Source organism: Aulonocara sp. 'chitande type north' Nkhata Bay, linkage group LG17, assembly GCF_057382095.1.
Source record: "Aulonocara sp. 'chitande type north' Nkhata Bay isolate Kocher_YH1m ecotype deep benthic linkage group LG17, A_spYH_male_GT1.1, whole genome shotgun sequence".
Taxonomy (NCBI): Eukaryota; Metazoa; Chordata; class Actinopteri; order Cichliformes; family Cichlidae; genus Aulonocara; species Aulonocara sp. 'chitande type north' Nkhata Bay.
Window position 1 is genome coordinate 15,531,793 of NC_141360.1, and position 12,405 is coordinate 15,544,197.

The following is a 12,405-nucleotide window of genomic DNA, read 5'->3' on the forward strand; positions in this document are numbered from 1 at the left end:
AAGTGGGAAATCTTTTTACAGACAACTATGACAAAGTGCAAAAGTAGAATATTTTGGGAAGTTTGGAATGAAATGGATTGTGCTAGCCCATAACTTTGAATTTTCTTTAACTGGTAGCAGCATAGCAGCATTTAAACAGTTCTTAATTTGGTTCACATAATGACTCAGTGAAAAATGTTGCTTATCAATTACTTGACACATATATAATTGTATAAGTTTAGCTTTTATACAACAGAGCAGACTTGGACTAGACCAGGGGTGCCCAATCCCGGTCCTCGAGAGCTACCGTCCTGCAGCTTTTAGATGCATCCTTGTTCCCACACACCCGAATCAAATGAATGGCTTGTTATCAGGCCTTTGCCAAACATGATGGCATGCTGAAGAGGTAATCAAACCATTTGATTCAGCTGTGTTGGAGTAGGGATGCATCTAAAAGCTGCAGGATAGTAGCTCTTGAGGACTGGGATTGGGCAGCCCTGGACTAGACGGTCCCTTTCCTGCCATGGGGTGAAATTACCTGAGACGGTTAACCAGGGCCCCACCCTGGAGCCATACCTGAGGAGGGAGCTAGGTGGAGAGCGGCTGGTTGCCGCACGTTAGGGGACAGAATTTGTTTGGATGCAATTTTTTGTAATCATTAGAAGAAAAAAAAAGAAGAAAAATATATATATATCAATAAAAATGTGATCACTCCTTTTTCTGGATTTTTGTTTTAAAATGAAAAGACACTCTGCCGATTACATGAAAGAGCTTTATTAAATGGAAACTTGCACATGATTTGCAATGCAGAATAATAATACTGGACAGTTAGCATAGGTGCAGAGAGAAAAACACAACTTGTGTCAACCGCCTAATACACAATGGCTATAGGCCAAAACGATGACCTTTGCATAGAAGTCCCTACCCAGTGCAACTGCAGTGTAGGGAGAAAGAGAGGTTTGTGTCTACGGGGACAGTTAAAGGGAGCTCCAGGTACACAATAATAATTTCTACATAAAGTTATAGTATCTTCAATCTGAAGTCCGCTAGCATCCTTGTAGCACGTTCTTTTATCTATTAAAACAGGATCTACAGCTGTCTGATAAATAAAAGAAGTTATATACAATGAGAAATCAGACAGGGGAGGAGATGAAGTAGCTACAGGGGTGGGTGGTTAAATATAAAGTCATGCAGAGGGTCCAATCAAAGCTGCTTTTGGCAAATTCAGGACCAGTTGGGCCACATCTGTTGATTAAAGTCAGATGATGGAAACTGATCTTGATCGATGGTTTAGAAACAAGGCATGAAATCAGAGCTGGCAGGTAAAAAGAATGCTTTACTAGGTTTTTTTTGTTGTTGTTTTTTTCTTTCCTTGTTTTTTTTTTTTTTTAGTGATAGCCCTTTATTTGTGGGTGTTTCCCTGTAGAGGCGAACACATCTGAGCCCCTATGCAGACACCCAGGGGAGCGTTCTCGTCTCCTCCCCCACTCACTGTTCTCACACTTCTCTGAAGGTAGTATAGATACATTTAGAGCCCTTTGAAGAAATATTAAAAAAAAACTTCTCTACGTGGTTTGGTGAGAATTTGTGCTCTCCCCGGCAGAACAAGAAAGTCTATGACAGAAGCCCCCACCACCTGGAGGCAGAGTTCAAGTGATCAACCGAGGACTTGGTCTTGATTAGGAGGAACAGACTTGCATCTTTAGATCCCTTTAAACCCTATTTCATGGGTAGTGGTCAAAAACCAAATGAGCATGTTCCTCTAGACTGTAGATCGTTTTCCCTAAAAGGGAAATTATTCCAGTTGTAAAGAGAGCTCCTGTTCTTTCTTAAATACAAGAGTAATTACACTCCAGAACAAAGGCACATACAGGATACTTCCTTTTTGCTACAAGTGCCCTCTAACCCCTTTTTCCATCCATTACGAACAGTTTAATTTTTCATTCCCCACATTTGTGTAACCTGAGTTTTCGTCTCCCTTTTTATCCTGTTTTTCTTGGTAAAGCCTGAAACAAAGTAAGTGCAAATTTCAGGGGGAGCTTTGTAGGTAAATTATTGTTTAAATTGTACAGCATTCATCTGAAAATGTCAAATGGAAATTTATATTGTGTTTGCATTTGAAAAAGTGCTAGCTGTATTTACTGCTGATTCCCACAATGACTCTTTATAATAATGGCAAATAATAATTAAAGAATAATTTCATTATTTGTTATTGTACTGATTGTTTTTCCTTTTTAAATAACTTCCAGGTCCATCAAAATAATGAATAATGTCTGTTTTTATAAATATTTCATTTTCAAACACTTTCTTTTTCTCACCAATGGTTTAAACTTCCCCAGATTCCATTTCATTGGACACTATTGCCAAAAGTATTAGAAACACGTTGTAGTTTTGTTATGCGATCTACTTTTCATGAAATCTGTCACAGAAAAACCAGTTTGCAATTAATATGTTTCAGCCTTTAGTCCACGATTGTTTTTATAGCTTAGTTTTATGTCTTTTCAGTCCATGAGATACTTATGTTTGTGTTTACTTTTTTCATTCTGCCCTCAGCACAGAACGTTGCTATACTATATGATATTTTCTCGTCAAAGAACATGTTTTCTTCACTTCTAAATGGATTGCATGTGGCTGCTGTAGAAAGCCTGCTAGAGTCTACTCCAGGAAGCAGGTTTATCTAACAACTCTTTGTTAACCCTGAGATGAGGAAAACGCCAGGTTTTCTGTTCCAGAAAGCGAGTTAACTTAAACTCAGTCACTGGGTAAACAGAACTAAACCCACTCAATGTCCTGCTGCTGCTGAATCAGCTGACTGATACTCTGATTCAGCTCCTCATTCACTATGAAAGTGCATAGCACAGGTAATTCATTTAAGGAAATTTACATTTTTAGAAAAACACAAATCCCAGTTAGACCTCAGTTAGCTGTTTTTAGATTTGAGTGCTTTTACCCTCACTCAGATCCATCTCTTCTGTGACCCTGTGGACAGCTGTGTAACTGTCAGCCTATCAACAAGTTTAGAGCACTGTAGCAATTACTGTTTATGTTAAATTGATCTGTATGAAGCGTTAGACAGACAACACACTGGTCAATGAACTTCATTTCCCGTGTTGCTATCGGTCATACTATCAGTCACAGATGTTGGAGATGAATATTTGAATGAAGATTAGGCTGAAAGGGCATTAAGAGTCTAAAAATGTATTTTAAATTGGCTTTTTAGGCAAAATGCGGTGTGTTCTGTAGATTTCATGTTGAAATGTGTTCACAGATTGATATTCAGTCATTAACTCATTAAATTAAAGTCAAACATCAGGCTGAATGGTAGAGAGTCTGAAAATCAGAATTTGAATCTGATGTTTTCGACTAAAAAAATCACCTGAATCTTTCTCATTGGATCAACTCAGACCCAGATTTGCCCACAGGTAGCCTATGATAGGCTCCACAATGGATCAAAAACTATGTTCAGGTTGGAGTCCACTTGCACAACAGAAAAGATTAAAAATGGACAAGAATCACAGATTCATACTGGATCGGGCCTGGATTGAATTCGGCTTCAGTAATTTCCCAGTTCATGCGTTTTTGGTCCGTTTTGGATGCACATCTCATGTAAAGGACTGTGAACACGATAGAAAATTTTAAATTTCATATAAAAGTTTGTAAGGTCTGTAATGATAACAGACTGGTCCAAGCAAATTAAAATGAGTCCCCCCCCCGATAAATGTCATAGTCAGCACTGGCACATGTTCACATTCCTCCATTCATTTGATTAAAATTGAGACTCTGCACTATATTCCCCTGTTGCATTGTGGTATCTGATCTTCAGTGATGAGTGTTTCCTTTCTCTACTCATGCAAGTGAGTAGAGAAAGAAAACACTTATGAGCAGTTCTGAAACTGAAAACCTTGAGCTTCTGATATCAGAGTTAATCAACTAAGAGTTTATCAGACTAACAGTTTATTGAATATGCTTCCTGGAACCGAGCCCTGTTCTATTCAGGCTGTCACCACACAACCTATGAGGCACAGTTTGTGTTGGAGTTTAGCGCTCTCGGGTGGACGGGAGGATTAGCTGCGCTTTGCTATCACCTGTTGTCTCAGCTTCTCCCTTCTCTTCTTCTCCATCAGCCTGAAAGAGCAGCAAGAAAAACAGTGACAGATTAGTGGAAGACAGACAGATAGCAGATGTAGCAGATACAGATGTAATTTGGAGATGTTAAATTAAAGCTTGCAGGAGCCACTGCTAAGGGACTAACCTGCGGTTGCGAGCCTCCACCAGCTCACTCAGCTGGTCCTGAGCGGCTCGGAGCTCCTCCAGACTTTGCTGATAGCTCAGGTCTGCGGAGCCTGACCTCTCCAGGAGAGAAACCTGGTTGGACAGCTCGCAGGTTCGATCTCGCAACCGCTGGATGGATGTGTACAAGTTCTCATCGTCTTCCTCCTTGTAGCCACAAGGTGGATAGAGAATACAACAGCTTTATTTCAGAATGTAATACTTAACAGTGGGATTTGATAAATGTGGATTTGTAATGAATCATAAATTTTGAACATTTTTAACAATTCATGAATTTGTGACTTTTAGTGCCTAGTTGAAAAAAGAGGCTGTGTGATATTTGTTTTGTGGAAATAATGATGAAGACGTGTTCAAAAAGGTTATTTCACGCTGGAATTTTCACGTTCAGATGGTGGTGTTCAGCTTCAACTAACAGCAGTGCTGCTAACTGGAAATCCAGAAATCATCAAATATGACTGTGCTTAGTGAACTTTATTTGCTGATACCATGTTATTTGTGGCTATGTATCTCACAGCGGTGAAAGTCAGGGGTTCTGTGTGTAGATTCCACATCAACAGATCTTTGAACTACAAATGGAAACCAAAAATCTTGCCTCATGCCTGCAGAGTACTATTATTCAGATGTCCTGTTTGTTGCAGAGATAAAGTAGCCCAAACCTTAGCATTGACGATTTCTATGTGAACCAGAAGGGACGCTAGCTCGAGCTCCTCACTGTAGCTGTTCTTTAGAGGTACACTCCTGTAGCCTGGTAAAACAGAAAATTAAACCAATTCAATGTAAATTAAGATTAGGAAATATTTCCAGAAACATTGCAATCTAAAAAATACAAAAATAAATAACTCATAAGTTTGTATTCTGGAGACATTTGCGCACTCACCTGTTTTGAGCAGACGGACTGGGTAGGTTGCCTGTGCCAGGAAGTTGGGATCGCTGAACATGTCCTCCTCGTAGACAGTGAAGCGCAGAAAGGCGAAGGTGGGGTTGTGGATATCAAACACAAACTGCTTCTGCACCCACACAGGATTCAGACCATTATCAGCTAGGAGGGTGGAGAAAAGCAGAGGGTTAACACTGCAGTGAGTGCACATAAACTGCTGAAATGTTGCATTTTCATTGCTGCTATGCAGCAGCTGTCTTACCTACAACATCTGTCTTGCACTTGTAGCTGTCATAGTCGGCTCCACAGATTTCCAACTCTACAAAAGGACAGACAATGCTCCGACCATTCTTAGGCAGATGGCGAGCTCCCAGCACCTGGGAAACAGAGCAAGAATAAGCAAGACAGTGGGAAAATTGGACACTTAGAATATTAAAGTGGGCCAGGAGCACTTATAGACAAAGTAAAATCGGTCTGTATTTTTTAGAAATCAGCTGAAATTGGCTCATGATCATATTGTCAGACAACTGACTTCATATGATATTTTTTTCACTCCGCTTTGAAAAAAGGGGGGAGCAAAAATACCACCTTCTGTATGAACTGATCTGCCAAAACGGTGGCTGAGTGTGACTTTGTGGCCTTTCTAACTCTAGCTATGGTCAGTTTCTTCCATTAACTTTCATTATGGTTCAAAGAACAATAAAAGTGTAGTTTTAAGCTTGTTCTCACCTAGAAAGGGAGCATGCCTGGACAATGTGAACTGCTCCTTTGCTTTCTCTTAGGATTGACTTAGCTGTACAATCAAACTCCCTCTATCCTGCTTATTTAATCTGACCTGTAATTGGATGGTGATTGGCTCCACGTGCAATGTGTCCTTGTCGAAAGGGTCAAACATGTCATCCTTCATGATGTCAGGCTGGGGAACATAGCCACTCCCACCTCCAAGCATGAACAAAGCTTGGTTCAGCTGCATGGGTTTATCTACAAACAGACAGGTTTTAAAGAATGAGTGTAAAATTGTATTTAGCATCACTAATTGATTACTGATCCATCACAGGTTGAGTATGTGGACAGACTGCGGCCTGTTGTTCTTAGAGGCAAATAGGAGCTTTTCTGTTAAAGTAAGCCAGATGTTACACTGTATCAATGTCTCCCCCTGGTGGCCACTGCTTGAGTCAAATTTGTTAGGAATTTGTTAGCGATAACTTGCTCAGGAGCCAGGCCCGGGGAGCGTGCCTGAGGGCAAGCATCAGCCGAGTGTAAAGCAGTGGGAACAAGAGTCTGCACCTCCAAATCTGAGGCCATGGTACTCAGCTGGAAAAGGTGTGTGTCCACTCCAGGTCAGGGACGAGTTCCTACCCTGAGTTGAGGAGTTTAAGTATCCAGGGTGACAGGTCACCAGTGATGGTAGAAGGGAGCGGGAGATCCACAGACAGATTGGTGCTGTGACTGCAGTGATGTGGATGCTGTTACGGTCTGTCGTGGTGAAGAGAGATCTGAGTATAAAAGTGAAGCTCTCGATTTACCAGTTGTTTTACGTCTCCACCCTCACCTATGGTCACAAGCTGTGGGTAGTGACCAAAAGAACAAGACTGTGGATAAAAACGGTGGAAATGAGCTTCCTCCGAAGAGTGGCTGGCCTCTCTCTTAGAGATAGGGTGAGAAGTACAGCCCTCCAGGAGGGGCTCAGAGTAGAGCAACTGCTCCCCCACATCGAAAGGAGCCAGTTGAGGTGGTTCGGGCATCTGTCACGGATGCCTCCTAAGTGTCTCCCGGGTGAGGTGGGTCTGCCCGGCCTCTTGCTCCTCCTCACTCCTCCAATGGGAGGAGGCTACGGGACAGACCCAGAACACGCTGGAGAGATTATATCTCTCGGCTGGCCTCGGAACACCTTGGTGTTCTCCCACACAAGCTGGAGGAGGTAGCCAAAGAGAGGGAGGTCTGGGCTTCTCTACTTAGGCTGCTGCCCCCACAACCCAGCCCCAGATAAGTGGAAAAAGATGGATGGATAAATTTCTCTGAGAACAGACATGAATTAGTGTCTGAGATGAGGAAAATCTTACAACTTGCCATCAACCCATGCTGTCTTGGACTCACTGTGTGGATAGAAAGGCTCTCTACAGTAATGCATCCACACACTAACCTGGGGTCTGGAAATTGAGTGCAACCAGCTGTGAGCCGCAGAGCCACATAGGTAGAGGGTCATAGTTGGAGGAGTCCAGCCTCTGTCCTCTGGGATAAATCCTGGAAAGCTGACGACGGTTGTACTGCAGAAAGCGTTTCCCTCGGCCACGGGTCGCAAACTTTTCTGCCTTTGTCTCCGGGAAGGAGGACATATCCCGGTAACATGCTCGCTCCGTCCCAATCTCTGCAAATGAAACAGGAAGTGAGACATGAGATTGCATACAGCAACAGTTTATAATGGTAAAAGAAATGAAATGGTATGGTCCTTACTGTCCTCATTGAAGGGCACTGGTCTGCAGTAGACCACGAGGTCAGACAGCTCCACTGCAATCTTCTTCCTCCTCTCCATCTGTTTCTCCTCCTGCATCTGTTACCATGGAGATGAGACAACCATACAAATATGAACATTTCTTAAACATATGTCACATTTTTTTCTGCAAACGGTTTTCACACCATGAAAACAACAACATGGACAACAAGGAGCAACATTCCTGACCGCTCCGCTCAGACTATGCATGTGACAAATAAAGAATCTTGAATCTTGAACATGGCATCATCTTCTGACAACATTAACTATATTTTCTATAAACAACCGACATTATAACAGCATGTATCTGACATATGAGTATGAGGAAACTGTCAAGTTTGGAGTTTCACTATTTGACAAGGTTGTCCCGTAGAAAACTTTATACATTCACACTCTCTACTCTAGCTGAGATTACTGCTGGTGGTGTAGCAGTTTGATTCAAAAACATGCTTCAGCAGCTTCTAGGAATCCCATTTGGAATGTACCCACCTATGACCTACAACTCTTATATCAACTTAAACTGACAGCAACTTCCAACTAAGTTCCCCATGTATCATTCTGTGATGTAAACAGTGGACTAGGAAACAGATCCAAGCATCTTGAGGGGATTGCTTTCTCCACTGCCATGTTGAACCTAAATGCCCAGACCCGGTTACAGAGACAAAATCCAAGTGCATTTATTGCTATCGCTTGAGAATTTAACCACAACACCTTTGACACCGCAATAACCACCTTCACCCAGCAGGCTAGCTGCCCCACCAAAAATGACAGGACAATAGATCTGCTCCAAACCTGATCCTCCCCCCCACACGCTTAGTCGTTTGGATCACAGCCTGGTTCACATCACTCTGTGCAATGCCCCTTTAGTCAAGAGATAGCCTGTGACCACAAGGACGGTGGGGAAATAATCAGTGGATGCTTTTGTGGCTCTCCAGGGCTGTTTTGAGGTGACTAATTGCCAAGCACTCTGTGGGAGGATATCGATGGGCTCACAGAATTAACCACAGACTACATAAATTTGTACACCGACTCCACAATTGCAACAGAGAGTGTGAAGTGTTATCCAAACAACAAGCCATGGGTAACAAAGGACATCAAAGCACTGCTCAACAGGAAAAAGAGAGCTTTGAGGTCTGCTAACAGGGAGGCAGTGAGAGAAGTTCAAAATGAACTGAAGGCATAAGTCAGGGAGGCCAAGGACAAATACAGGAGGGAGCTGGAGTGGAAATCTCAGCAAAACAACATGAGGGAGGTCTGAAGACCATCACTGGTTTAAGGCCAGCCAACAGCAGTGGAGTCGAAGAAGTGGGGAGTTAGCATGCAAGAGTCAACAAAGTGATTCCCACAGTGTTTTTGTGTTTCTCACAGACTTGTGTGTTGCTGATCACAAAACACAGGAAACATATCTCCTATCCCGTCTCCCTTTCTCTTCACCCCAAACACCACAGACTTTAGGCTGGTGATGAGGAAGAATGCAGCAAAGCACAACCATCTGCAGCTTAATGAGGTAACGACCTAGGAACTGGTTGTGGGCATGAGGAGGACAACAACACCAGTGATCCCTATTTCCATTCCCAAGCTCTGTTTGGAGACAGCAGAGGGTTACAAGAACCTCAGTGTTCACACTAACAGTAAAGTGGACTTCTGCAAGACTGAGAGCGTGTTCAAGTTTTACACTACACCATAACGTAGGGGTAGGGAACTGCAGGTTTTAGATGTGTCCTTGATCCATCACAGCTGATTTAAATGGCTAAATGACCTCCTCAACATGTCTTGAAGTTCTCAAGAGACCTGTTAATGAACTAATCATTTGATTCAGATGTGTTGACCCAGGGTGAGATCTAAAACGTGCCCTCGAGGCCTGGAGTTCCCTCACCCCTGCTGTAGTGTATTAAAGAAGACATGAAAACGTGGTGCATGTAGACAATTTTAAAGTGAAATCTGAATACAACATTGTCAGGAGCAGATGATGTCCTCGGCAAGTGACTAAAGTGCTTTGACCAGGTGAAGAGAGAGCCCCCTTCATAGCACAGATATAACTCACCAACCCATTAATCTCTCAGTTTGTCACCCCCAAAATTAGATATTCAGCAAGACAAAACTGCTAAGCTCACCACAGGCTCGGACCCATAAATCCGCTTAGAGATGAAAACATTTCCTAATCTCTAAATTTTTTATATGTAGTTTCCTGCTTTATGATCAAAAGAGTAACCATAAGTCAGTTTGACAAACACAGCAAACATCCAGTCCAATCGAGCATAAAGATAAAACAAATCATTTTACACAAACATCTGAAAAATATTCATACTTAATTGTTCTAGAAAAGCCACATATATCATATACATAGTCATAAATATTGCTATTTACAAAATTTAGTTGTGATGCGAAGTGTAATCGAGGCTCTGTCACGTTTTCATGTAAGCAAGGAAAGTCCTTAAGTGAAGTCCTGACGACCTGCGGTCTAATTATTCAAGTAGCAAAAACTCTAACAGATGTGTTTGCACTCATCTGTGTATGTGTGCGGAGTTGCACTCACTCGTGCATCAGCATTCTGTGCAGCCTCTCTGATCTTGCTGACCCAGCCGGTGAGATCTTCCAGACTGTCAGCTGCTACGTCCAGAGTCTGGACCGGATGAGAAGAGAGGTGTTGGGAGTGGATAGTGAACACAAAGGCCCGGGAATTCTTTCCGTCTTTATGCACCACTGCAGAGATTAAAGGAGGTACAAGTGGAATGAGAAAAAAGGGAGGGAAGAAGTTAGAATTGGATAAATGTGCCTGTGTAGTTTCTCATTCATCTAGGTCATGATAGTCTTGAGAGCTGGTTTATGAAAACATTTTACTGATCATCCAAGAGGCTTCTTCAGTCCTAAAACAACTGGCTGGACTTCCTGGTTTTGAATTTTGAGCCCAGTATCATCTACATGTGCAAAGCAGTATTATGCCTAGGTAAGAGCCCAGAGCTTTACTTTCCACTAATGAATCCACGCAAATCTAAAACCCTGACTAATTTAATTTAGGCCAATCTCACCTTCAAGTTCATCATCTTTTGCATTTCTGCCTCGCTACCAGTGATGTTTTTTTTTTTTAGACTGCTCTGTTTTGTGGCCTCTGTGATGCACGACAAGTCTCTTTCATTCTGTGTCAAAACACAGAAATCTTGAACTTGAAATTCATGTTGGTGACGATGATGAAGTCTTAAAGTTGAGAAAGTTGAGACATGTGGAAGTCACAGCAGGGGCAAGCCTGCAAGGAGTGAGAACAGGACTTCCACAGAGCAATCTAAAAACAGCATTAACAAAATCTGTTATGCTGTTTTTACTTTAATACTTCAATACTAATATAACTCTGTAGAGCCCAGTTGTCACCATGTAAGTGCAACCGCTTCACCCACATTTGTGACTAAAAATACACCTGCAGTAGAAATGTATCATGTGTATGAATAAAAAGTGACGCCCAATTTTTCAACAAAAACACTGATTCAGATCAACTGTTAACTTAGTCTGAAACCATGTTTCAATTTGGTAGCTTAAGGTTGACAGCAGCTATCCAGCTTTAAATAAGGGCTTGGAGTGTACAAGATGTATGTATTTCACATAAAAACCCACAATTACCTCACTCAGGAGATACAATACTGTCAGAGTCCTTTTTTGCCTCGTAATAATGTTGGAAAGCATTCCAAGAAGATAAAGGCTTATTTTTTTATATACCTTATTTAGGTTGCATGTACACCTTATCTTATTTGACACTACTTTACTTATTTCTTTTCTTTTGCATGTAAGAAATTGTTTTCTTTAAAATAATATTTTTTAATATGACATGTAAAACAATAAATTGTTCTGGTAAACACATGTATGCAGTTAAACTATTAAAAACATTGCATTGTCTAAAATACAAACCAGAGAGCAGCTCGTTTTAAAAGACCAAATCCTCGATTTCTAAAATAGTCAATGATCCTAGTTGTGGACTGATCTTTTTGATCAAGGTTAAATTTCAACATCATTTTGAGCAGGAACTAGTCCCTTCCTGCAGTAATTATTTAATATACCTGATAAAACTATAACACATAAGAACGTTTATCCACTAACCCAGGTGGCAGGTTGGTACATCTATGAAGCCTTTGAGGAAAGTTCCCAGAGGACTGTTCTCTGTGGACTGACACAAAAGAATAAATATTTGTCAGAATAATACACAGTGAAAGCTGGAAGCTCATTTGAAAGTAGTGAGTGAATCAGAGCTCACTGCTTCATCCATCTCTCTAGTGGGGGAACTAGGGACCTCCTCTACATAGTTTGCAGGGAACCACAGCTGCTTCTTTCCTCCATAGTCACCTCTCCACCTAAAGGCAGGTTGCATATCAACAGCAAGAAGGTATGCAGAAAACAGAAGAAGGTACATGTGCACCTGAGCGTCACTCACCAGCCGCCCTCCTGCTTATCCACATTCAGGATGAGCGCTTGTTTGGGGAAACATAGCTCGTCTTCTCTCTGAGCTCGATAGTCATACAGAGCTTTGACCGTACACTAAAACATGCAGGGAGAAACAGGACCAATTCACAAACTCTGATGCAATTAAGAAAACACAATTTTAGAGAAATGAGAACGCACTTTGAGACATAACTAATGCTGTGGAGGTTTGAAACGTGAATTAAAGTGATAAGAAGCATCACATGTGTTGCTTTCACTGAGTTCATTGCAGCATTTATGCCACTGTTACGGCCCTAGCTGGGCCTCCTGATACTGCCCTTGTGTGGGCGTGGTGTTTTCTTCT

The 12,405-nt window shown here is 41.8% G+C and overlaps 1 protein-coding gene across 3 annotated transcripts in view; it reads right to left on the minus strand.

Annotated features, from left to right (window-relative positions):
• Positions 1-456: 456 nt before the first annotated feature.
• LOC147309808 (1-phosphatidylinositol 4,5-bisphosphate phosphodiesterase gamma-1-like) overlaps positions 457-12,405 on the minus strand; it is a 41,508-nt gene continuing 29,559 nt past the window's right edge. For 2 of the 3 annotated variants that reach the window (XM_086270388.1, XM_086270387.1), the window contains exons 16-27: positions 12,055-12,158; positions 11,878-11,974; positions 11,724-11,790; positions 10,174-10,340; positions 7,601-7,697; positions 7,290-7,514; positions 5,982-6,127; positions 5,409-5,523; positions 5,147-5,308; positions 4,926-5,014; positions 4,232-4,416; positions 460-4,104 (exon numbers count right to left, since the gene is read on the minus strand). In XM_086270388.1, coding sequence (XP_086126514.1) covers positions 4,044-4,104; positions 4,232-4,416; positions 4,926-5,014; positions 5,147-5,308; positions 5,409-5,523; positions 5,982-6,127; positions 7,290-7,514; positions 7,601-7,697; positions 10,174-10,340; positions 11,724-11,790; positions 11,878-11,974; positions 12,055-12,158 — 1,515 coding nt within the window. In that variant the 3' untranslated portion in view covers positions 460-4,043. Of the gene's footprint in view, positions 4,105-4,231; positions 4,417-4,925; positions 5,015-5,146; positions 5,309-5,408; positions 5,524-5,981; positions 6,128-7,289; positions 7,515-7,600; positions 7,698-10,173; positions 10,341-11,723; positions 11,791-11,877; positions 11,975-12,054; positions 12,159-12,405 lie in introns of all 3 variants that reach the window. The other variant, XM_086270386.1, reaches the window with a different exon arrangement.